This window comes from Stegodyphus dumicola, chromosome 6, assembly GCF_044657685.1.
Source record: "Stegodyphus dumicola isolate Sdum_Otavi_A_Nest chromosome 6, ASM4465768v1".
Lineage (NCBI taxonomy): Eukaryota > Metazoa > Arthropoda > Arachnida > Araneae > Eresidae > Stegodyphus > Stegodyphus dumicola.
Genome location: NC_140773.1, coordinates 76,509,903 through 76,534,887, shown reverse-complemented (window position 1 = coordinate 76,534,887; position 24,985 = coordinate 76,509,903). Strand labels below are relative to the sequence as shown.

The 24,985-nt window shown below is 33.7% G+C and overlaps 1 protein-coding gene across 1 annotated transcript in view; it reads right to left on the bottom strand.

Moving 5' to 3' along the window:
* LOC118197042 (kinesin-like protein KIF21A) overlaps positions 1–24,985 on the bottom strand; it is a 250,282-nt gene that overhangs the window by 70,814 nt on the left and 154,483 nt on the right. Inside the window, exons 22-26 of the mRNA XM_085818558.1 lie at positions 24,685–24,804; positions 22,196–22,297; positions 15,110–15,281; positions 12,527–12,575; positions 6,716–6,773 (exon numbers count right to left, since the gene is read on the bottom strand). Coding sequence (XP_085674684.1) covers positions 6,716–6,773; positions 12,527–12,575; positions 15,110–15,281; positions 22,196–22,297; positions 24,685–24,804 — 501 coding nt within the window. The remainder of the gene's footprint in view (positions 1–6,715; positions 6,774–12,526; positions 12,576–15,109; positions 15,282–22,195; positions 22,298–24,684; positions 24,805–24,985) is intronic.

The window sequence follows — 24,985 nt, the reverse complement described above, 5'->3', positions numbered from 1 at the left end:
GTATAAAATTAATTTCATAGAGAAAACTGATGCACACACATTCTGAGAATTTTGAATATTCTGAGACAATTACATGGGAAAAACTCTTACTATGAAAAAATTAAAAACAAGACATTTTTAATTAATTACATTACTAAATTTGCTTTTGCTAAGAGCTGTTTTGTAAATTGTGCTTTATTGCATTATACCTTGTTTATTTTTCAAATTCAAAATATTGTACAATAAGTTGCCAACATAAAACTTTATAATATGACAGCGAAAAATAAAAATGTTTTATTTTAATGTTACTTTTTAAATATAATTTCAATATATTACCATTATTGTAATGAAATTTATGTTGTAATGAAATATTATAGTAATGAAATAATGTTGAAAAGTCGCCAAATTTAGAACCGTTTAATAAAAGAATTCACATCCCCAAAAGTGAAAAGTTGTTTAAGAGCTCTTTATTAGAGAAAATGAATTTCGATATGCTTATGTTTCACTTCTTGCTTAAAAACTTCAGTATCCTATCATTTATATTTGAAATAGAAAAACAGAGCTTAATTTCTAAAATTAGAAGTGCCGGAGTCCTACGGTAGACCGTCAGAAAAGAGGAATAAGAATAAATAAATAAAATTTAAAAAAAAAAACTGAACGTTTTCATATTTTATAATACACACAAAGGGACTTTTTTCACGTTTTGTGTATTACCTTTATTAAATATTATGTTCTTCATACTTAAATCATAAAATTCAGTTCAACAGAAATATCGAAAAATAATTTTAAAATTAGCATTAGTATTTCCGATGCAGTCTTGCGCGCTGGAGATAAAACTGTTTCTTTTTCCAGTGTTGCCATTACTCACTTTGAAATCAAAAATTCCTTAAAATGTTAAAAAATATGAAATGGGTGATAAAACAAATTTCAGATTCCAAATTAGGACTTCCAGATACCCATATTCTGTGAAAGGTTACATTACTCAGAATTTGATGGCTCTAGGTACAGTTGTTTTAACTAGATGGCTCTAGGTACAGATGAGAAACATACATACATTTATGTAGATTTTTCATCATTTAATTTCTTTAAATATAACATAGGGCTCTAACATTTGGTGGCATGAATTTGAAAAGTAAACAGACATTTATAGTGAACCAACACAAAATGCCAAAGCGAAATTAATAGCCCTTCTGGGCAAACTTCCTTTTGACTAATAATATTACTAATAAAATTGTTAATAATTAATAAGTTAACTAATAAATGATTTTAGCAACAATTTTAATACTAAAAATAAAATTTTCGACATCAAATTTGTACTGATATTGTTGTTCAATTACATAAAAGAAGTGCCTGAGCTTTCTTATTTAAGGCTCCGGTGCACTCTGCCTAGAATTATGATTTATCCCCAAAACTAAGAAGTTCCGGAGCCAGGTTCTCATGGGCTCCGGAGCAATTTAAGCTCAGAATAGAAACAAATTATAACTCATGAACCCATTCAAAAGATAGCCATATATGCATCAGTGAATTGCCAAAAATATTCCTCCAAAATGCTAATTCACACTCAAAATGGCAGTTGTAAAAACAGATAGAAATTTCAAATGATTAAAATTAAAGACCTTCTGCTGATTTTGGCCAAAATTAAGGACTTTTAAGGACCAAAAATCGATTCCAAAAAATCTAAGGACTTTTAAGGACTCTTAAGGACCATACGAACTCTGAGTCAGTCTAAGGAAATCCCGAAACTCAAAGTCCATGCGGAGCCATTCATAAATATCTATAATGAGTGCTTTATGACAGCTATTATTGTAAATAAAAATTGTAATAGAGTGAATAGAGTGCTATTATCGACAGCAATTGTTTGTATAAAGGGAAAATATTTCCACCCAGAACTTTGCTTGACAGTGGAAGTATGATCCATCTTTGTTCATCAGAATAGCTGAAAAGCTTCAATTGCAAAAGGAAACTGTAAGTAGGATGTTTATCTGAGATTTCAACAACGATGAAATCAAAAATGAGTGCGGTTATTTTAAACAGAGATAAACGTACAGTTAAATTAGATGTTTTTTATAATTAAGAAAATGACTCATTTGATGCCTTCTAGATAAATTGATGTGTGTAATATTGAGATTCCATAAAGAGTTACATTAGCTGATCCAGACTTTCACAAACCGGGTAAAATTCAGTTACTTCTTGGATCTGAAATATTTTTTGATTTGGTAAGATTTGGGCAAATTTATGTACCCAATACAGTTTTAGTGTTACAAAAACCAGCATTCAGGTGTTTGGTGGGAGGATGCATTGAAGATTTACCATATGAGAAACCATTCATCCATTGTGGGTTAATTTATGACAATGTCGAGACACAATTGAAGAAGTTTTTTTGAATTGGAACAAACTGGTATTAGAGATTATCCCAATTCTTATTATAAGGGTTCGTACATATTTTTGCGCATGGAAACTAAGTACTTTTAAGGACCATTAATAAAAATAATTAAGGACCCATCAACAAATGGAAACTGAATAAATTCAATTAAAGATATTAGCTATGTCTGAATTTCAATTCTGTGATACCATCCTAAGAATAAACTAGATCCACAAGTAGAATGCATTTGTTATTTTTTCTGAATTTATTTTTGATTTATTTCATATTTTTTACAAACAGAATGAATTTTTGTTTAACAAGCTCAGCGACTTGAAAGCGACAAATGGAAACACTGTTCGAAATAAAATATTTTTATCTTGAGCACACCAAACTATTGCCATTCGGCAAAATGTAAGATACAGTACAAAGTCCAAGATCTGAACTCATTCAGATTTCGATTTGGGATTTTTTCAGATAGTAGATCATTAGTTTAAATCTAGTAAGATGGCATGTAGAAATTATAAAATTAAAAATATGAAATTATGATTTATGAAATAATGAAACATTTATGATCTAAAGGATATCAAAATTTACAAAAAAAGTTTAATATATATTTGTTTACTTAATTAAACATTTCTTTCAATGTAAGTTGTTTAAGTTGCTTCGTTTTTGTGCTATTACCTTCTCTTTAATTCTATAGATAAGACATAATTTCTTGTTCAGTTACAAAGTGCCATTGTTCAAGTCCTGTAATTTCTGTGTTGAGAATTCCAATTAACTTGTCAATTGAAATTTTTTTGTTTTCAGTAACCTCTCACTTTCTTCACTGTCAGTAGCGATATTTTCTGGATCTAGAACCATAATACAGATTTTGCCATTCGTTAATTGATGATTGCGGCATTGTCATCGCAATGAAAGATTTCTGTTATATCACCTTCATTTATTACCACTTCTTAACATTTTTTAAAAATACAATATTCATTAATTGGAAAATTTCACCTTTGGTTTGCAATATCCGAAAACCTTCAAACTCGCAGCTATCATCTTCATCAGCTCCACCATGAAATATGGTAGCAGGTCATAAATTATACAAGCAATTTTTAAAGTATCTGGAGACATCCTCCCACGATCTTGTGATGCTCTACATTGCAGATTTTATGCTACAATTATTTCAAAAAATTCTTGAATAGTCTTGCCCTTATTCAAGAAATTTAACATGGATTTTAAAAATGCTACTTTATATTTCCAATTCAACACATGCACTATTCCAAGAACCATAGGTTGAACGATGGACATACAATTTAGAAGAAAGACTAATACAGATACATTATCTTTCACTAAAACTTTAAAAGGAAGTATGAGCCAAACAGTTGTCCTTAATCAGGACAATTGTTACGTCATCAGGTAAACCAACTGAATTCAAATGAAATGTTGCTGAGCCTTGGGTATGAAATGACTTTCAATCAATCATTCACTAACGTTTATGTCATCTATGCTTTTTTATTTGCATGATATATAACAGGAAATATCTTTACTTCTTTAAATGCTCAAGGTCGTGTATTTTTTCCAATTACAAAAATAGTTTACACATGTGCATTTCTGCATGCTAAAATTGTTAGTTATTAGTTAGTTAAAATTAGTTATTTACTAACATCTATTTCTTGCACATGCTTAAGGACTATCTGAGTTCTGAAAAAATAAATTCATACATATACTTATTGAGGGTCGGCTCTAGTATCATACTGTCTGATGCAGCATCTGCGACCTAAACTCTGGTACCAAGTGCCTCCCTAAGTTCTATATTTTAGCCATCTCTAAATTATGGATCCTAGCGTTTTCCCTATCTTCTAAAAGTTTTGTCATCCCTTAAATTTGTTGGTGCTTCTCTGAATTCAAAAATTTTGTCTTCCCTAAATTCTGCCGCCCGCTGCAGCAATACAAGCTCTGGCGCCAGTTCTGGGTAATAAATCAGTTATTTTTCATTCACACAGCACTAAATGTAATCTTTTGGCTTATGAGTATCAAAAACAAAATTTATTTTTAGCACATGAAAAGAAATTTTTTTAAATTTTTCCTCACCAACATTTCAATGCACATTTAACTTAAATCTGTAATCATCACCAAGCATAAGTAATGTCAACATAAACACTATACTCTTTGTTAATCAATTACTCGTATATATATAAAAAAATTTAGGCATCACTGCACGAGTTATTACTCAAGTTGTCATGTGTCGATAAAAGTGCGGTAAAGAAAGCAAAATATAATAAATAATGATTCGGCAGATTAGTGTCAAGGATATAAAATATTAGTAGGTGTAAAATTAATGATGTTTTTATGTAGAATGTATGAGATGTATGCCAAGCAGATATGCAGCTACGAAGCCAAATTATTGATCAAATTTATGTTAAAATGATTGTCTCTTCAATAACGAAGTTTTTTTTTTTTTTAGTACTGAAGTGAAATAGAGACTCTGCACACATTTGTTTTTTTTTGGGGGGGGATAAAATGTGCATGTGCAAAGCATACAAAAAAATTCATTAAAAAAATGGGGGTTCTTAGTGGCCTTTGACGTCCAGATTTTCGATCATTCCAAATATTTGACATCCGCATCTTAGATGTCCAATACCTGGACCTTTATTTTGCATTTAGCTTTCAATTTTAATCCACACATTCAGCTATTTGAAAGGGATGAATTGCCAGTGCGTCAAACAAGATCTCCATGTACCATTGCATTTTCATTCAAGAATGAACAAGATATATAATTTTCAAATTTAATCTGTTACAGAGCAAATGCTTTTCCCCCCACTGGTGTTTTAGGGGCCCCAAATTTTAGAATTTGTATTATATTTTCTCTTTCTAATAGCAATAAAAACTTTTTTCTTTTCTTTCTTTTTTTTTTTTTTTTCTTTTTTCTTTTCTTTTTTTTTTTTTTTTTTATCAAAGTTAAGTTACTAAAGCATAGAATTTTTTTTTTTTTTTTTAATCAAGCTTATTCATGACCACAACTCAAAAATAGACTACCTGACATTGAAAATGCAACAGCAAGAAAGAGTGGCCAAAAAGTGATGAAGCTTGGCAAACAGAGACAGACAGCAATGAACAATAAGTGATCTTTATTTCAAAACGATATGCATGATACAGAGCAAAAACAGCGTCGGCTCAGTAGGTTGTAGGACCACCTTGGACGGCGATACATGAAGCAACTACAGAATCAATGAGACTACACATGGTGTCTTGAGAAATGGCTCTCCATTCCCTGATAACCATTTGCCACAGTTCCTCTTCTGCAAATGGTGTCCATTCACATCCCAAATGTGTTCAATTGGTGAGAGATCAAGAGAGAATGGTGGCCAGGGAAGCAACTGTACACCTTGCAGAGTGTGTTAATTGATGCGAGCAGTGTGTGGTCGGGCGCTATCCTGCTGATAAAGGGCCCTCCCTGAAGGCAGGGCAGCACATCATCCACATATCATTGGGCCATCATAGTGCCCTGAATAAGAAGTAACCTAGAATCACATGCATTTGCGCCCCAAACCATGATGCTACGTTGTCACGCTATGGGACATTCCACAACCGCTGCCAGATAGGACCTGTCTCCACCTGATGCCACACTCGTATGTGGCGACTTTTATAGGAGAAACAAAAGCATGACTCATCTGATCAACATTATTCTGTGCCATTCTGTTGTCCATATATAATTCGAGCATGACCATTGCAGATGTTGGTGTCTATGATGTGGTGTCAATGGCAGTCTTTTAGCAGATGCCATGTGCAGGCCACTAGCCACTAATTGATGGCAAATCGATATGGTAACATCCAGGGTGTCTTGAACGTGCTACAGAATAGAGGTAGAAGTGGTGCTTGTGAATGCGCCACTGCTTGTTGGCAGATGCATCGATCCATGTAAGCTAATGTCACTCTGCCTGCACTGGCACCCCTCAAACTTGCGACATTTCCTTATTCCAACCATTGCCATCACAGCTGGTGCACTATGGACGTGTTTAGGGGTGCGTTGGTTGAAATTTGCCATATGGACCAATCTACCCTTCACAATCCAAACACCATCCACCTTATAAAATTGTCTGTATGCTTTAACTGTCTCTATTGATGACAGCTTGGCCTTCTCTGCTATAACATATGCTCTCTGAGACAAGAACAAAGTTTCTATGATGATTTTCCTAGCAGAAATAACGGCACAAAATTTGGACCACATCATTAGCATAACTTGGTGACGTGCATCTACCTTGAAATTTGCTTAATTTTTGGGCCACTCCCTCTGGGTGTTGCATTTTGAATGTCGAGTGGTGTACATAGACACTTACAATTCACAAAACACAACAGTATGATACAGATTTGAATATATAATCCTACCTTTCTAATTCTTGATCTGTCACTGGTAACTGTTGATTCCCGGAAAAAACTTGTAATACTATAAATGAGGAGTTATGTAGGTAGGGGTACAAATCAAGCAGAATGAGAAGAAAAGGAGCAAATAATGTAATAAAACAATATTTTAATAGTTGCAACATGCATTTACTAGCTACATGTAAATAACAAAAATAAAATAAAATATATTAAAAAAGAAAGAAATATAAAATATAATAATTGCATAAATGTAAATAAAATTACAATGATTAAGAAGCAAAATGAAGGCAACAAGTATCAGAAAGTTAAAAAGGTGGATCAAGTTTTAAACTGTTATAGAAAATGTTAAAATAAGCATGGAAACGAAAATGCACAGAAGTTTAATTTACATGCAAAATATACTGGATTTAGAATGTTAAGTGATTTTCACTGCACTGTTTTCCATCCAAAGAAGACAAAATGAAAACTTAGGAAATTACTGTAGCATGCTTGAATAATGTCTCATATAAAACTTAGTATGCTGAAGAGAAAGTAGTCACCTGTTAAAATTAAGAAAGAATAGCAAAAAAAGATAGATGCTTAGAAAAGCAAAAATGAATAGAAAAAAACTGCTATATGCATTTGCATTAATACACATGCATATAAAAAAAATTGTGTTGAAGGGAAAGAAAAAGGAAAGAAAAACTCTTATTAGTTATTAATGCATCAAATCACTATAAATACAGTAATCAAAACCCAACAACTTTTTTTTAATTCAAAATATTACTGATATATTAATTATATAGTTATAAGTTAATAATACTCAAACTTTTATGAAGGAGAGAAAGAAATCATTGTTTACGCTGAATAATTCAACTGAAAAAAAGGATTACTAAATTCTTCCAATAAATATTTTTATACATTTTCTAAACCATATACACATTTAAAAGAACAGCATTCTTAAATACTCGATGAACAAAGAAAAATGACTGGTAATTACAAAATACAAACATAAAACATTACTCAAATCTTAATCATAAAATTTCAAACTAAAATAATTATTAGAAGGAAATATGCAACATTTAATTCATCTAGACTTATGAACAACCACAAAATAATGAATAAAACAAAGTTAAATACCCCCCTTTTTTTACCTTAATGGCATGCACTAACCTTTTTAGACTCTGGCCACTAAGGTCAGAAATAGCAGTCATTTCATTATGGAGGCACCTAATAAACTGCATTGCCATCTGGGCGGTGTACAAAAAAAGTAAAAAGTAAAATATTGATTTTTATATGTTATCCTTTAAAGCCTTTGTTAGATAAATCTGTTGGCAGACTGTGCAATGTATAAAACTGAAGTATTCTAAATTTTTCCAAGACATTTAAAAATTTTAAAATTATATAATGATAATCATCAGTCATCAAGATACAGCTTTCTTGATCCGAAGAAAATTATATACAAAATACAAATTACATTTTTTATGCTAGAAGAAAACTTGGTTTATATTTGTAAAATAATCAGTAACGTGAAAAACTGAAGTGCTAGAATGCACAAAATAACTGCAAAGAAAAGACAAAAATTGACTGAAGTATGAAAACACAGAAATCTTAAAATAAACATAAACATAAAATTCCAAAATTCATTTGCCAAGATGTTGGATGAGCAGAAAAGGAACACTCTTGAAAACCAAAGTAAACGACTAAATAGCTAATGTTTTCCATTAACCTTAAAAAAAAAAAAAAAAAAAAAACACTGAAAGATTTCACATTTTAAATTACATCCAAAGGGGTGTTTTTTTAACATTTTGTCTGTCATCTTTATTTATTAAATATCGTGTTCTTCGCACTTAAAGCATAAAATTCAGTTCAAGAGCAATACCGCAAAATAGTTTAAAATTTAGCATATCTTTAGAATCTCCGATACGCAGTCTCATGCACTGGATATAAAAATATTTCTTCTGTACAGCATTGCCATTGCTCGCTTTGAAATCCTTGAGTATGTTAATCAAAAATTCGTTTAAAGTGTTACAAAATATGAAATCGATAATACAACAAATTTCAAATTTGCGCTTCCACATGCCCATATTCGCAATAGGATTACGTCATTCAAAATTCAATGGCTCTATGTACCATTGTTTTATCACCATGCAAGAAATATAGTTACATTTATGCAGATTTTTTATTATTTAATTTCTTCAAATATAATGCAGGACTCTACATTTGGTGGCAAAAGTTTGAAAAGTGAAATGGACATTTATAATGAACCAACGCAAAATCGGAAAATGAAAATAATAGTCCTTCAGGGACAAAGTCCCTTTGGACTAAAAAAAGAGAATATGGTTAGTTTGTCTTTAAGTACACCAAGATGGCAAACTCATTTTCGTTCAGGCGCCACGATGGTAAACTCAAAAGCAATTTTTCGCGAGAAACACTTTTTTAGTTATTTTTTTTTTATCATTCTTGTTTTAAAAGAGGGCCAAAAAGTTTGTTTTATAATGTTTAAAATTTCAAAACTTTATATCCGATACATTTTTAGATGTTGAGATTTTAAAATCAACCCCGAAATAGTCTTTAAAAAAAATCGAACGATTTTCAAATATTCTGAAATTAAGTTCCAATTTTCCTGCTTAGTTCGTTCATGAAAAAAACATGCGAAAAATCTTTTAACCGTTAAATAAAAAAAAAAAAAAAAGAGAAACTTTTTTTTTGGGGGGGGGGAAATTATATTGCATTGACAAACAATGTGTATGCAAACTTTGAATTCTATACCTTATAACTAAAAAGGTTAAAAATCTTTGACAAAATTTCACCCACAGTGAAACACTATGAGTGAACTAAATATTAGCTTACAATAAAAGAATAAATTTGAAAGTAAAATTATTGTAAATATCTTGTATTCGCTTTGCTGAACGAGAGAACACTTTTCGTGTAAGACTAAAATATTTTAATTCAAGCAGTGGCAACTCATTTCTGTTAAATTGCGAAGTTCCTTGATTGAATTCGAAAGGCAAATATGTAGCGAGTGGCAACATGTTTCATATTGCCGAGTTTTGTAATTAAATTTTAAAAATAACCTATCATATACTTTTTTCACAGCCGCAACACAACGCTTTACCGATTGACACATGACACACATCCTTAGCACATTATATTATAAGATGGTACAATGAAAAACCTTAAAAATTAAAGCAAAAGAAAAATACTGTCATAATCATGGGAGCATTCTTAATCTTTTATACTGATGATAATAGGCAGAGTCGATATTGTTCAAAAGCCATGATCACAAAATGAGTAGTTTAAAAATTCATTTACTTTTTTAAAATAATTTATTAAGCAAGTTATAATTATCATATACAGAATTAAACCTTATAAGGTATTTCTCCCCCCTTCTTAGTATGCGTTCGTGGTGTAATAATCAGCACGCTCGACGCGTATCCGAGAGGTCCATGGTTCAAGTCCCGGCCAGGGCATTGCACCTTTTCCACGTCTCTCCAGCATCAAAAATCCTATTGTCTCTATAGTAGCTCCCGAACTAAAAAAGATGATGGATGATGATTCTAATAAGAATTTGACGATTGGGTCCTCTAATCCCCACTCGCACTTTAAAAGGGGAAGTATATAAGGTATATCTCCTGCCTTCTTAATATGCCTTCGTGGTGTAATGGTTACATGCTCGACGCATATTCGAGTCCTGGCGAGGGCATTGCACTTTTTCACGTCTATCCAGCATCAAAATTCCTAATGTCTCTACAACGTGTGTTAGGAATTTTGTATATATGTAAATAATTTTGGTGAATTTCATGCATAATGTAATTTTAAAAAAAAATTAGATACTTTAATGTATGAAAATTATGCAGAATATGAGTCTTTATATTTCAGACTTGATATATTTAGCTTCTTGTTCAAAGCTGGCATAATTCACAAACTTAAAAAACTTCTAATTTAATCACAATTTTCAGGCAGCAATCACTACAACAAGACCTTCAGGGCAAACAAATCCTTCACTGGTGGTTGCTTGATTAGGTCATAATTTGCAGAACTACATCTGGTTACTCCTGAAAATCAGCAAGAACAACAACATAACATCCAATATATAATGTAACAATCTAATGTCATATGGTGGAGGAATAAGCTGGATCCATTTTGAGTACCATTTTTCCTTGTCGTTCATAATTTTTAAAGAATTTTATATGCACCCACTGGCCATATACAACTGCTCTTAACAGTGAAACCGCGACCATCAATCAAGCCCTACTATAACTACAAACTCGCCTGGGCATTTTTCAAAGGTGGTTTTCTTATCAGATTCCAGAACCATCCTTTAAGCTGTTGAATTAAGAGTGATTCCTGCTCTTCAATTGTCAATTCTGTTTCAATCTCCTTAACTGGTTCTCAAGTAATGACAAAGATGTTGTGTTTCAATCGATTCTTGCTCATTATGGAATATCTGGGTAATAAAACCACCAATTTCTTAGCTGAGAAGGGAGCTTTCTGCCTTTGAAGCATCACAACCTGGTCTCCCTACAACTCCAAGTCAAATGTAGGAAAGTCCTCAAGAACTCCTTTTCCCAAGAACTCATAGATAGAAATAAATCAGATTCTTGAAGTACCCAAAAGACAGTTTAGACACATTATTGAAGTACCCAAATAGCAGTGTAGCAATCTTGAGAGCAACTGAACGCTTGCAAATTTGACAGAGTTGGAATTCTTGAACCTAGCACATGGGAGATCATTTGCACTAGTAATTCAACTTGAATTAAACAAACCCAGAATCGAATCTCCAGGTCATTATTATCTTCAAGGGAATGTGAAACTTATGTGCTGCTACACTTCTCATTGGTGTTCATAGATGGCAACATGAATAAGCAACTACATACTCAAACCCACCGAGGTCTCTCACACCATGTGATCACTACATTGGTGACCCAGAGAACTACAAACACTTCTCTTTGCTGAGGATGAATGATTAACTGCATCACGCAAGCCAAGGCCCCTCTTCACACAAGCTCCACCTCAACCCAATGAAGACACAAATGCCAACAGAATGGACCTTCTGAACCATGCTCCACCATACATCAACGGTTCCAACTGAGCATGCCCACAAACTGGAGCCACAGTCATCGCCCATCAAGGCAATGATCAATAATATCAGTGCACTGTGGTCGTAAAACCATGCTCACACACTAGGCCTCTCTTCAGATCACATCAGAAATACTTGGGAAGGGAGCGTGTAGTGATTTGGAGAGCAACTCCAATGCTTGCAGATTTTAAAGAGTCAGAATAGCTAGTGCACAGGAGCTATTTTGCGCTAGTGGTAAAGATTTGACTCGCATTAAACAGACCCAAGATCGAATCCCAAGGATTTTATCTTCTTCAAGGGCATGCGAAACTCATGTGCTGCTACACTTCTCATAGGTGCTAATAGATGGTGACACGAGTAAAGCAAATACACACCCGAAGCCACTGAGGTCTCTCGCACCATGCGATCGCTACTGTAGTTTAGACAGATTCCCGAAGTACCCGAATGGCCTAGAAAGAAATTTTGTCACATTGTTCCATCTTATAGCTGGCCATGACTGCCTTCATAGAGTACTCTCTACATATTCTTTGTCTCTCTCTCTCTATATATATATATATATAAATTTACCAAGAAATACAATACCTTCTCATTTACTTATAATGAATTCTATATTATTTACTTCTAATTATTTATGGTTTACTTATAATGAATTTTTAAAGTATTTTGAATTCATAAAATATTCTGCATAAATAGTACTTAATATGAATTTTGAAAATATTGTAAAACAGAAACTATTTCATATATTTCAAACTTACCTATCAACAGGAGAAGCTGACCTTGAACTCGAACTACTTCTGGAATGATCTATTAAAAAAATTAAGAATGCATTTTTTTGTATTCTACAGATTTCAAATAACTGCAAAGAAACATACATTATAAACCGATCTAATAAAAAGCAGAGCAAGAATCAACTATATGGAATAAAATCTCCTAAACAAAAGTTATGATACTAAGCCATTGCATTAATATCTTAGTGATCATTCCTGTCAATATATAGAACTGAAGTGTAAAAAACCTATTACTTGTTGCCATTAGATTGCTCAGTTATGATGAAGTTACCTGCAAAGAAAGCTTATTTAGCAACCCCCCCCCAAAAAAAAATTTCTTAATACATCAGATTTTACAAGAAAAATCAAATAACAACATGAATGTGTATATGATTTATTAAATTAAGATTACAAGCAGATTCGTAGTAGCTTAGAAATTTGTTAATTACATACAAGTAGGCTTTCTATTTACAATACCTGCAATGCAATTCTATTTGTGCCCATTATAAATTTTTACAATATGATTACAGCAACTGGAAATAATACTGGAATGAGTAAATTTTTAAACAATACAGTTAATAAATCAGATAAACAGTTGTGACTGAATAATCAGATAACAAGTTGTGCAATATTACTAACCGAGTACACATTTTGGTTGCTGTAGCAAATTATGAGATTACTTTTCAATAAACTACCCATAATTTCTAAACCAATAACACTGCTATAAATCATTATCTCTTTTACACTCATTTGCACATTACAAATTATATTCTGCAAATTGCTTCCTCATAATATCTAATAGTTTCCCAAATTAACTCTTTTTATATTAAAACTGCTAATAAATAATTAGTCTTATCAAATTGATACATTTCTTCAATAAACAAGAAACATTGTATGGGGATTTCTACAACTAAGCAGTCTCTAAGAGGTTAATTACGAGGGTAAGTTGAAAAATAAGTTTCCCCTGTCGACTGTGGTCAGAGTTGTGTATGAAAGTCAAAAAATAGAATGAGACATTAAAGATATGACATACCTTTATTTTATTATTCTCGTACGAGTACATTGACAAATTTGTCATATCGCTTGATAAAATTCAAAAAAGTCCTCCAAGAAAAATTCACGCTTTGCATATGGAAAGCGTTGAACGGCTATGCGCGAAAGGCAACACAGCAGGAAAAAGCGCAAGTCACCGATACACCATTGGATAGAGATCGCTGAAAATCAAGCAGATGGCTCTGTTGCAGTGCCAGCGCAAAGCGGAAACCAGCCTCTCATTTGAGCCCCGGTAGGTATGGAGAGAAGGTGCATTTTGAATTCATGGTCAAAGGAGGAAGTGAGAGCGGTTATCCGCTATGAATGGGCACAGGGAGTATCAGGAACAGAAATTCATAACCGCCTCGTGGAAGTCTGTGGGCCAGGTGTGATGTCGAAGCAAATGGTGCGGAGATGGTGTTGCACATTCAGTGATGGACGTATGCAAGTGGAGGACATACCAAGAGCTGGACGGACGCGCACGGTCACTACAGATGCAAATGTCAGGAAGGTGGATGACATGATTAGAGCAAACCGGCGTATCACCATCGATAAAGTAGCAGAACTTGGAATCTCACATAAGTGAGCTCAAAACATCATCCCCGACATTCTTCGATACAGAAAAGTGTCAGCGCGATGGGTGCCCCGACAATTGACCTCGACACACAAGGAACAATGCATGGGGGTCAGCCTGGAACATCTCGTGCGTTACCATGAAGATGGCAATGACTTTCTGTTTTGGATTGTGACGGGGGGATGAAACGTGGGTCCACCATTTCATGCCAGAATCGAAGGCCGCATCTATGGAGTGGAAACATCCGTCATCAGCTGTCCGAAAAAAGTTCAAGACAACTCTCTCTCTGCAGGTAAAGTGCTCCTCACAGTTTTCTGGGATGCCCAAGGAGTTTTGTTGCTGGACGTTTTGGAGGTTGGAACCATCAATGCTACGTGCTACTGTGACACCCTGTCGAAACTGAAAGAGGCAATTCGGAAAAAGCGGCCTGGCCTTCTGCTGTTAGATGACAATGCCAGACCACATTCAGCGACGGTAATGCAAAACCATATTGCAACTCTTGGTTGGGAGTGCCTACACCATCCGCCATACAGACCTGATCTCGCACCAAGCGACTTCCATCTGTTTCCAGCTTTGAAGAAAAATCTCGGGGAAAGGCGCTTTGGAAGCAATACTGAAGTGAAACAAGCCGTTCAACGCTTCTTCCATATGCAAAGCCCTGATTTTTTCCTGGAAGGCTTTTTGAAGCTTATCAAGCGATATGACAAATGTCTCAATGTACTTGGTACCTATGTGGAAAAATAAAGGTATGTCATATCTTTAATGTCTCATTCTATTTTTTGACTTTCATACACAACTCTGACCACAGTCGACAGGGGAAACTTATTTTTCAACTTACCCTCGTACATCAAAAAATGTTTTAGAAAAGTATTTATGCATTTAACTTGCAGAAGAGAATCATATACACTCATTTTAAAAATGTCAATTTACCACTTAAAACACTAGATAAAACAAATTATAAATACCTGATTCTTCAAAAGGAGCAGGTAAACTAACATTCAAATCAGCAAAATGCTCACTGTTTTGTTGAAAAACATGAAACAAAAGCTGTTCTTGCACAGCACTATTATCAATCACTTGTTTCAATTCAGATTCCAATTCTTTAATAGTTGCTTCCTTCTGCGCAACTTGAAAACTCTAAATTATTAAAAACAGTTTAATACGCTGCTCATTTTTACTAAAAATTAGGAATCTGTAAACTAATAAGCATCAAATATAATTAGCATACAAAACTGTAAATAATAAAGATAAAACACAGTTTAAAAATTATCTTCCCTGTGTATTATGCTTATTAATTACAACCCATGAGGAAATCCCATATTTGAAAAACACAATTTTAAAATACAAAAGTAATTTTAAATACAAAAATTAGTTAAACATATTAATTTTGTAGGATAAATTATTTTGTATCACTGTTTCAAATTACATCATTTTAAATACCTTTCTTGTTAAAATAATTTCGTTTTCTTATTAGGATGGAAAATTTGTAAATTCATTTGAAATGGGAAACTTCCTTTGATAAAATTCTATATTAAGAAAGCATCAGGTTTTTTAACCTCTTTTTTATGCACATATTACCACTTTATTACTACTGCTATTAGTAATTTTTAATGTAGTTCTTATTGAAGAGAATTTTTAAGTGCTTTATAAATTTAACATTCATTAGAAGATATTTAGCATTAAGATAATATAAATACTTTTTTCAGTTTTGCAAACATCTATGGCCAAAGTAATTTTAACAACATAAGATTAAAACACCATCAGCTATACCACCACTTTTGTGACTGAATATAATATATTAAATAAGCTATATATTTCAAATAGGAAAAAAGAAGGGAAATTAAATAAAAATATTTTATTACTATTACTATTGTTGTGTACGTATGGGTTCATTATGAAATAAATGCACAAGTCTGATGAAAAATGAATAAAAATTTATTATTATCACAAAATGCTTAATTTTCCTTAGATATTCGTACAGTATTACAATAGCTCACAGTAGTTTATCTATTAACTACTCAAACGTTCAACAGAAGTTAATTCAAAACAGCTAAAGAAAGCTAATCCACGAATTCGCTACAGTCAACAAGAACAGTTTACTAAATAAACTCTTAAAACAACAACAAACTAACTAAAATCACCGAACTGAGAGGTTGTCCTCCTTTTATAAGATTTTAAATCGTGCACGAGAATTTTCTGGAACTTTCTCGAAATCATAAAGAGATATTTATTTATTAAATTTTAAATGCACATGCTCTTGCATTTTTAATCTTCCGGCTTAGCTTTCTTTTAATGTTCATCACACGCTGCACTGCACGGGGAATAAAACAGTTTTATTTATAATTCAACTAACATTAGCTATTCAAATACCAAATCCATAACACTGCCCCCTTCCCAAGGACTGCATGTCCTGGGCAGTACAATCCCTGGACAGGAAGCCAAACTTACAACTATGGCATAAATGAAATAACTAAAACAAATCAAATGCAAAATACAAATCAAATACAAAATACAAATCAAATACTAAATACAAATCAAATACTAAATACAAATTAAATACTAAATACAAATCAAATCAAATACACATTTGGAAACAAAACGGACCATGGTCTTACACTATTTGAAATTATTTACGCTATGTACTATGGCCATAGTAATGAGCTAACCTGTCATAATGAACGACTTTAGGTTTAGAGTTCGAAGACTTACGAATCCGAACCACGATGTCATTCAGCCTGTTTAGGACTGTGTACGGGCCATCCCAAGGTGACTGTAATTTCGGACAAAGTCCTTTCCGTCGAGTCGGATTCCACAACCACACCTTGTCTCCTTCGTGAAATTGCTCAGTAGCCTTTGTGTAGTATCGGGTCTTCATCTTCTCCGTCACCAAGTTGACTCGCTCTCGTGCAAAGTTGTGCATCACTTCAAACCGGGCCTGTAGATGTTGAATATATTCCTCAGACTATGAAGCACCATCCAGAGGGCGACTAAACAGGCAGTCACAAGGCTGACGACGGTCTCGACCGAAGAGCATCTGAGATGGAGAATAGCCGGTAGTCTGGTGTTTCTCTCCGACCCTAGTATGATTTCGACAGCTTTCTGAGCAGGGTCTTTCACATGAGACGTCGGCGTTTCCAGGCGATGATCCTTTTTGAAGATGGATCGTCATGTCCTCAGATGCTGAGAACAGCTTATTGTTTTTGAAGTCTAAGGAAAAATTATATTTCCTTAAAATGTCCAATCCAAGGCCGTGTGATGGTAGATGGCACTTCCAAACATGATGCTCACATTTAACTTCCCAGCTATGTAGATTTCTTTGCCAGAAGCAGTCTGGAAAGTAACATAAGATGGCATCCAAATCAGTTTATCTTTAAATTGTTGAGCTAAATCTTTCCGAATGATCATAGCATTAGCTCCTGTGTCAATGATCCTATCGCAAGGAACTCCGTCGATATGCCCATTGATGGATAGTCCATTACTGTTACCACTCACTGCAGAAACCTTGAGCACTCTTAAAGGGTGTTTTTCCTTCTCCTGCAACAACTTCAGTTCCTCGATATGGTCACTAATTTGTTTCCTGCGTTGTTGCTGGGAAATAGTCTTAATTTCCATGCTCTGGGGTGTTCTGCAGTACCATTGCACGTGGCCTTCAGCTCCGCAGTTCCAGCACTTTGGTCTCTTGTCACTTCTTTTTCGTTTCAGGGCATTTAATATTCTGTTTAACTCCTCTGTCTTATTTTCTGTGCTCTGGGATGTTCTGCTGTTCCTTCGTATGTGGCCTTCAACACCGCAGTTTCAGCACTTTAGAGTTGGTTTCCTCTCACCAATATTCTGTCTCAAGGCATTCACTGGTCTTGTCAAATCATCCGTTATATTATCTGTGACCTGGGGTGTTCTGCAGTGCCATCATATGTGCCCTTCAGTACCACATTTCCAACACCTTAGATCCACTTTGTTCTTTCTCCTACTCCATATAAAAGCATTGACTTGTCTGGATAAATCATCTAAATGAGAGATCAATTGATCCACAGGCTCGTGGACTCGCAAAGCTCTGACTGGGTAGCGATCTCTACGAGTAGCTTGCTGCGCTGACTCTAATTTCACGGCGTACAAAGAGCGCTTTTAATGTCCTTTACATCTGCCATTCATAGAGCTTTCTGTATTTCAGAGTCCCGGATGCCGTCGATAAAGTATTGCAGGGAGAGTATTTCCCTTGTTTCTGTCGGGCACTCTGAAAAGGCGAGATGGGACAGCCTTTCAACATCTGTGACGAGCTCCTGAAGTGTTTCGATGGGCTTCTGTTGATGGGATTTTAGTTGAAGCCTGCTGTAGTCTTTTAAAAATTTCTCGCCAAAGCGCAGCTCCAATTCACCAGATACAGCTTCGAAGTCAAGTCTCTGGTTTTCGGGAAGAGTCTGCAGAATATCCACTGCGTCTGCTCTCAGAGAAGCAGCGAGATGACAGGCCTTAGCTTGGAAAACCCATCCATTCGCGTCCACCACTATTGAAAATTGTGTCTTATACACTTGCCAGGAGGTCTTCCCATCATAAGTGGATAGCTTCAGAGAGGTACAAGGAGGAATAGGTAAAAATTTGAAACTATCAGAATTGCTCCCTGCCATCGCTATGAACTTCTTTAAAGTATCGACTTCTTTCGCAATTACTGAAACCCTGTCATCAATTTGTTGTTCTATTTGGTGTTGGACGGCAAAAACCCTTCCTTTGATTCGCTGTTCTACAACAGGAACTCTATCTTCTATTTGATCTTTGACAGAAGAAACTCTTTCTTCTATTTGTTCTTTTACCGAAGAAACTCTTTCTTCTATTTTTCCAACTTTAGTTCCAACAGTGTCAATTCTGTCTTCCATAGCCTCAAAATTGTTTTCTATTATGCAAGTAATATCTCTTTTCATTTCCTCTTGACCTGCTTCAATCGCTTTCATCTCCCTTTTAACGGATTCTTCTATCTTTTCCTGGCCAGATTTCATCTCCTCTTTAATGGATTTAATCTCTTCTTTAAATGCAGCAAAGGCTGCCATGAATTGCTTTAACTGTTTTCCATCGCTCTTGTGATTGGCATTCAATATCCCACCGCTGCCACCAAAAATTGTTGCGTGCGTATGGGTTTGTTACGAAACGAACATACAAGTCCGATGAAAAATTAATAAAAATTTATTATTATCACAAAATGTTTAAATTTCCTTAGATATTCATATAGTATTACAATAGCTCACAGTAGTTATCTTTTAACTACTCAAACGTTCAACAGAAGTTAATTCAAAACAGCTAAAGAAAGCTAATTCGCAAATTCGCTACAGTCAACAAGAGCAGTTTACTAAACAAACTCTTAAAACAACAATAAACTAACTAAAATTACCGAACTGAGAGGTTTTCCTCCTTTTATATGATTTTAAATCGGGCATGAGAATTTCTGGAACTTTCTCAAAATCAAAAAGAGATATTTATTTATTAAATGTTAAATGCACATGCTCTTGTATTTTTAATCTTCCGGTTTAGCTTTCTTTTAATATTCGTCACGCGCTGCATTGCACGGGGAATAAAACAATTTTATTTATAATTCAACTAACATTAGCTATATAAATACCAAATATGTAACATTATTATTATTATTTATTTTTATTTATTTTTTTTTTTAATTGACAGGGGGAAAACTGATGGTAGGCTCTCTCTGCTAGTTTAAAAAGCATTGTTTTTTAATGCATAGGATTATTAATGGAAGTGTGAGGATGTTACAGATCAAATAAAACAAACAAAAAATTTTACACACATGCATATTTTATTTATTTTTTACTTATTATGTTTAATTCATTCTGCATTGCACGGGGAATAAAACAATTTTATTTATAATTCAACTAACATTAGCTATATAAATACCAAATATGTAACATTATTATTATTATTTATTTTTATTTATTTATTTTTTTTAATTGACAGGGGGAAAACTGATGGTAGGCTCTCTCTGCTAGTTTAAAAAGCATTGGTTTTTAATGCATAGGATTATTAATGGAAGTGTGAGGATGTTACAGATCAAATAAAACAAACAAAAGATTTTACACACATGCATATTTTATTTATTTTTTACTTATTATGTTTAATTCATTCAAAATGACCATATGTTAAATTAGTCGATGATATGAGAAATAAATAAGATACATAATTAAAAATGTCTGCAGTTATATTTCTAGTAAATGTTAAATATATTAATGAACTTCCAAGTGTACTTGGATAATTACTTGGCACCATACAGAGATTTAAATGATGTTTCATAAACTCAAATGCCTTTTCACTTCGTTTGACAGCTACATTGAGAACACCCAGGGAGAATGCGATAACTGTAATTAATTTTTGTTGTTTAAAAATACTCAGTATTTGATAATGTGAGACCTTGTGCTATATATCCCTTAAGGTCTGTGTGCTGCAACATGATGTGGAGGGAGTGAATTAACCTCGGTCGGTTCCTTTTGCAAAACCGCATTTCTCCTTTCTTTTGCAAACCTGCATAACTCCTTAGAGTTATATGTTGTCATCATCTGAGGGCTCCGTCAAAAGGTCTAAAGTTACTCTTCACATAGTAGTAGTTATTGGTGCAAACAGGGATAAAGAGAAGAGCTAGTTCATTCCTTTATGCGACTCCTCTCTGACGTGATCCTCATAGGGTTTAACAGGAAATAGTCCAGCGTCATTATGTTGCATCTGCTTTAACTTCGCCTGTTTAAAACTAGCAATGTGGATATCCCAAAATAATTTTATTCACATATATTGTTTTTAGTAAAGCAGTGTCAAAGTCAAACTGGCGCATTTGAAGTAATTTTATGGTGGCTGCGAATAGATTTCCTGTGAATTAATTAACATTATTATTACAAGAAGCTGAAGAAAAAGTTTAAGAATTTAATGGTTTGGAGTCCAGTTTCACGTTATGTTCATTACCAAAAACAAACATAACTCTTTCAAAAAATTCCCCCGATGCAGCTACAACAGACCTGGATTTAAGTGAATAACAAATCATTTACTCTCAATTCAGACAGCATGAAATGTAATCTTGATGTAATGATAAATGTAATGTCCTATGGGAAGAAACTCCTATTAAATTTCTCCATGGCAACACACTCAATATTTCACAGTGAGGCCAATCAGTAATTAAGTCACTGAACACTGGTAGTTTGGTCTGGAGATCTAATCTTGCTGAACACCCTGGTCAGCAAGACAGTTTTTGCAGTTTATCCATGTGTAGGCATCCCTTTCAATAGGCAGATAGCTCTTCAGTTGCTTTGCCTTAATCAATTAACCTAATCTAACCTAACCTAACTTTGCAGCAGAGTTAGCTGAAATCTGTAATCATCTCCAAGTGTAATGCCAACGTAAAAGGTTACCATGCTCTTTGGTAACCATTTATTGATATTAAAAACAAAACAAATGTTTAGGCATTACTATGTAAACTGCGAGAGTCAAAAAAAAAGATAATAATAATAATAATTGCCAGGTTGGTGTCAGTGGTGAAGCGAAATTAAGAACTGGGACTCTCCACATATTTCATTACGAAAAAATATCAAATGTGCAAGCCTAAAGCATAAAATATTTTCTAAAAAAATAAGCAAATAAATAAAAATGTTTGCTGGAGATCTGGATTTTAGATCATTCCGGATATTCGATGTTCGCATTTCAGACTTAGTACTGTATTACAGCAATTCTTGGCTTCAGTGCACTTTTAAACTATTTTATTCCTCTTATAAACCAAATCAAAATTTATGAAATTCAACAGTCGACATTCCACATAAATTCTCATCATGTATATTACTACTATTTACACGATCAATACCTAAAAAATATTACAAATTGAACGAAATAAAAAGCAAAAAACAGAGAAGAAACGCAAAAATTGTACACAGAATAAAAAGAAGAAAAATAAACTTTTTGTGCTATTTTCAAAATTAAGGAGAAAAAAAAATTTTTAAACAATTACAGTAATTTTTTTTTAAATTTTGATTCATTTTTCAATAAAGACACATATCTAAACATAATTTATGATTTACCTGATTTATAACCATATTAACAATCTTTTCTATCAAATAGGGTGCTTCTTCCAACTGCATATTACATAAGGTATTTATTATATCACCTGGATCAGCATCTTCCTGAAAGCACATAAAAACATTTAAAAACTTTGAATAAAGACTATTTTCAGACACGAGTCTTAAACAGTACTCAAAGCTCTTAGCTTAAAACTAGAACAATAATGTTCCTATGCATACAGAATACTTTAATAAACTTTCAAAGCTTAGAATATGACACTATTACCATAATTAAATATAAATATTAGTAATGAAATGAAAAATGATACAAAATATATCAATATAAATATAGCCCAACACTGAAGGGCTTAAAATTGTTTTAGACTTTATCTTAAAAGAAAGGAAGGGGGAAGAAGTTTTATGGTCTTAAAATAATGAAAGCTTCTTGCTTATATTTTTGCTTTGCAGCATTCTTTGGTTAATTTTTTGCAAAAGTTTCTTTACTCTTCTTTATCCAGAAAAATGAACAGAATATATCTTGTAAGAAAATAGATGTCAGTCAGTCTTAAAATAATGAAATTTTTCTATACAAAACAAAAGTCAACTTAGATATAGTTTAATTTTAAATGACTAGGATATATTCCCTAAAATGACCAAAGTACAAAGGCAAGCATTATATAAACAATACTTCATATAGCTCAAATATGCCACTTTGTAACTCCTTAATTTTCCAGTACCAACAATAAGTTCAGGTTAAAAAAAGTTTCTAACATCAACAAGAAACATCCAACAAAAAGCATAAATTCCTCATCCCCCCCCCCATTTTCTTGATTTTGTTCCAGACATACATTTCATGTAAATTTACAACCACAGTCAAGATAAAATTAACTGAATTAATTAATTTATGAATAGAACTGCAGTGGTTTGCAGGATATTTCCACTGCTTGTTGTTTTGAGGTTTCTGCCAGTCTTTTGATACCATCTATAATTGGTATTAAGAACGAACTGCTCCTTGGTTTGGTTTTAGTTAGATATTTTAATGGTGACATTTATCAACAGAGGTCATCTGAGATGTGTCTGCTCACTTGGATAGTTGCAGCCAGCTAAGGATAGATCTTAGGATCTCTTCGAATGAGGAGCAGATTAATGGCACTACAAAAAACTTTTTTGGAGGGAGCTATAAATATCAATGTCTTTCAGTGGCAGTGCTCACACCACACCTGAATGAGCTCCCTCACAGCATTTTAAACTTGACAGATACAGTATTTTGATAGACAGCTCATATAATATGGCAGGCACATCTATTTCAAGCTTCAAGCACATGGGCAGGATTGACAGACCCCAATCTCTTGCCATTAGGTTGTGGATGGGATGTAAGCAGTTTAGTTTTTTTAGTGTTGCTGTTATGCAGTTGGTTGGTTGGGAATGGCCCCGTGGGTGGTCGATGCAACTGTGATGCAGTTGTTTTGTCTGAGTTGGAAAGGCAGCAGCAGAGCACCAATCACATCTTAGGGTCCCCATTGTGGCAGCATTCTTAGATGTTTATGCAGCTTTCTGTTTTGACACTGTGCCAGTCTAGTAGTGCTATTTATAATTGGTACTGTGAATTAATTGCTCCCTGGTTTGCTTTCAGTTAGATATTTTAATGGTGATGTTTCACAACAGACGGTGCCTATGAAGTGCATGTTCATCTGGACAGTTGCTGTCCACTGAGGACAGAATTTGGGTCCTTAAGGTCTTCAGCACCTATCATGACAAAAACAATTGGCTTTGGGGCTAGCCACAAATACGATGCCTTTTGTGGGCAGCACTTGTAGTGTCCCCGCACATCTCACAAAGATAGTTAAATCAGTAATGAGCTCGCTTGCAGAAATGATTTGGCATATTTAGCACTTGTACTTGAAGTATGTATTTAATCCAATCACTGTAGTATTTGAACCTTAAGCTCAGTGGTTCGGCACTGGACAATAGGATCATAATGTCATCAATTTTTCTAGATAAATGTTAAGGTAACTACCATCAAATCAACATCTATGAGCCATTTCCATGGCAAACTGGGTATAATGCAATCTGTTTTACTCAATTCAATCACAATTTTCCCTCAATTCGAAATAATTACTTCAGTTACATCCTTAATGCGATATCTATTTTACATCTTCCTCATTTCAAAACAAAAACTGGAGTTATGCATATCCTTCAATGCACTAAGGGCTCACTTGCAACACAGCTGCCTTTTCAGATTATGCTGTGCACTAAGGAAAGACTATATAATGATCTGCTTGCAAAATAAAAAGATATGCTGTATTTTGTGTCTGAACTAGAACCATGCTTTTGGTCCCGTCACTAAGCTACTTGCATAATAGTGAAAGTAATTTTATAAAACACAATGGGAAAACTAAGCTTTGAATTCCCAATAATAAATTATTACACCACAGTAAACATTGCTAAACCAAAAATAGTATGCCACTTCAAGCATCTAACTGTTGTGCTTGAAAATTACAGAAACTCACCTTTGCCTCCTCTATCTGCATAATGCTTGTCTGACAATCATGCAGATTCTCATGAATGTACTCTATATTTGCCTTCAAACTTTCTATTTCATCTTCCAATTCAGCAATTATCTGAGGACTCTGAAACACAAAATTTATATACATATTTAAAATATTTTTAATTTTCACACAGTTTTTATTCACTAATTTACATGTCTCTAAAACGCTATAACAAATACTTGTAAAAATGCATAAAAATTAATTTCCTTTTATTATTATTTAAAACATAAAAATTAATTTCCTTTTATTCCATAAAATAAAT